Source organism: Triticum aestivum, chromosome 7B (assembly GCF_018294505.1).
Source record: "Triticum aestivum cultivar Chinese Spring chromosome 7B, IWGSC CS RefSeq v2.1, whole genome shotgun sequence".
Taxonomy (NCBI): Eukaryota; Viridiplantae; Streptophyta; class Magnoliopsida; order Poales; family Poaceae; genus Triticum; species Triticum aestivum.
In genome coordinates, this window is record NC_057813.1 from 645,361,906 (window position 1) to 645,364,330 (window position 2,425).

The 2,425-nt window shown below is 52.1% G+C and overlaps 1 protein-coding gene across 1 annotated transcript; it reads right to left on the bottom strand.

Annotated features, from left to right (window-relative positions):
- Window positions 1-219: 219 nt before the first annotated feature.
- LOC123158424 (BTB/POZ and MATH domain-containing protein 2) lies at window positions 220-2,062 on the bottom strand. Its single transcript, XM_044576416.1, has 2 exons — window positions 1,654-2,062; window positions 220-1,547 (listed from the first exon to the last, which is right to left on the bottom strand). Exon 2 carries the CDS (start codon window positions 1,481-1,483, stop codon window positions 386-388), a length of 1,098 nt encoding a protein of 365 aa, XP_044432351.1. The 5' UTR covers window positions 1,484-1,547; window positions 1,654-2,062; the 3' UTR covers window positions 220-385.
- Window positions 2,063-2,425: the final 363 nt, after the last annotated feature.

Consider the following 2,425-nt stretch of genomic DNA (forward strand, 5'->3'; position numbering starts at 1 on the left):
TAAAACAAACACAAGAATTGTGTAGCTGCAGGCTGCAACTGAGCAAATCATGTCTACACACTCTGAATCATCCTACCCTTAACGACACTGAAATAGCATATTTTTACCAAGCTGGGCACACATATGTACCAGCTTGTGCAAATATTGACAAGCACAGAAGAAGAGAGATACCAAATTCTGGACCATTTAGCATTAAATTAGATCAAATTGGACAGGAAATGCAAGCAATAAGTTGATCATAAACATAAGTAGATGAGCATAAGGTTTTCCATTTGAGGTGAATACAGACACAGGGTTCTTACTAGACCACACATGCATGGCAACCATAAACAGAGACTACAGGTATGATAAAAACTTGGACCATTAGCACTATTATGGTTACCCTTCAACTCTTTCTTCCCCGCGCAGACTTAAGAAGCTCAGGCAACACCATAGGGCAGCTTGCCTCCAGATGCTTATATCCATCCGTCGCCAACACAGCATCAAGAATCTCAGGAGTACTAACTATGAATTCAACGCACTTCACCTTGAGTTTGGGGCAGTTATGCTGCTCAGCTAAAGCCAGAGTTGTCGCTGCCGTGTCGACACTGATGCCATCAGAGAGCTTACCTTCGCAGATCTCCTTGAGCCTGTCCAGTCCATACTTGTCAGCAGCTGCAAGTAAATGCTGAGCCAACATAGTGACCGCCTCATGCTGCTGATCAAATTCCAGCACAGAGTCAGTGTAGATGAAGTAAAGCAACGACTTGAATACCACCGCATCAATGTCCTTGATCTCGACGCGCTGAGAGCTCGTCTCCTTCATGTGGCCAAAGAACTCGGCCATCAGTACAGGGGACCTTGCAGCCAGAATGACCTTGTGTGCAGCGAAAGACTTGCCAGATACAACAAATGTGACATCCGCTTCCAACCCACTGTGCAGGAGCTCAGCAAGGTGTTTCTGCAGGCTAGGTGATGACCCAGTCACTTCTTTACCTGGGATTGCTCGTGCTGGCAAATCCTCTTTCAGCAACGTGATGACACATAGCACGGTAAAAGAATCATTCCTGAGAAAACCGGATGATGCCAGGCTGCCCGTCGACATGAGACGAACTGGAAGTGAACAATCTTCACTCACGAAAGGCGAGCACATCTGGAGACAACGAGATACCCATGAACGGTTGAATATACATGACACACTCTTTTCTTCAGACGGTCGAAGCACGCTTCTCGGATCAACCAGACGACAGCTCAGGTTCGCCCTCACGATGGACGGGCAGGTCTCGCTGAGGAACACGAGCTTCACCGCCACCCACGGGGTGCCGTCGCGTGCGCGGGGCATCATGGCAGGGTAGATGCAGATCTCCCACTCATACCCACCAATGCTGTAGGTGGACTTGATGCAGTCGTCGTTGCCCATAGTTTTGGTGGCACAGTAGCCGTCGACCTTGAGCAGCTTCATGGAGCGCACTACATTGGTGACGTTTTTGCTGGCGGTTTCCATGGTGAAGACTGCACAGGGAGCAGAGGGGAATGTTTCCTCTTTGCTTGCTTGGGGTCTAACGTTTCTGCGTGGGAACAGTTGCAGTTTAGTGCAGGTGAGACAGGCATGGTTACAACTTACAAGATCCAGAGCGCGGCTGAGAGCGAGCAAGGAGGCAAAGGCGGGCTCACCGTGCGACCGGAGAAGAAGGGTCCCGAGCTACCTGGCGCCGGCGGGGGAGGCGGTGAAGACAACGTACGGAGGGTTAATCGGCTGGCCTCCCTGGCGTCCGGCAAGCGGATCCGAACAGATCCGTGGTACGGCGGCCTGATTTGGGTGCCAACAAGCCGGGCCTGCCGTGTCCAGTGGAGGGGGCAGAGGGTGACGGCGGCGGCCCAAGGAGAGGGCGCACGGGGTGGTTACTGGTTCCGACGAGTGAGGTGATGGTGATGGTGGGACAGGGAAAGGTGATGTTGGCGAGGGAGGGAGAAGCGTTCTCCGCCGTCCGGGTCCGGCAAGATGAACTCTGGCCGCGGCGGCGACTGGCGTTGACGGCGGGTGACTTACGAGTGGAAAAATGACTAAGGAAGTGGGCCCCGTTGGAAAGAGAGTTTCATCATCAGCAAAGAAAATTCTGCAGCGCCCGAGCGAGTAACCTTATTCTAGTCGGAAAAGGAGACGCGCCCTCGTCTTCAAAGCCACACCAGGCCAGGAGGGCCAGGGGATTGCAGGGGATCCACTCGAAGGGTGCAGCTAATGCCGTTTCTGATGCGGCTGCCACATTTAACACGCATAATCAGGTTTTATTTGAGCCTGGGGTGCTTGAGGCACTTACAGTAGCTGTGGCTGCGAGGCTAGCTAGCCCAGCTACGGCCATGGAGTCTGGAGTGTTTACTTTTACTGCTAAAAAGAATCCTATGCAGGGCCACACAAAAAAAAAGGAGAGAAAAGGTAAAAAGAAGG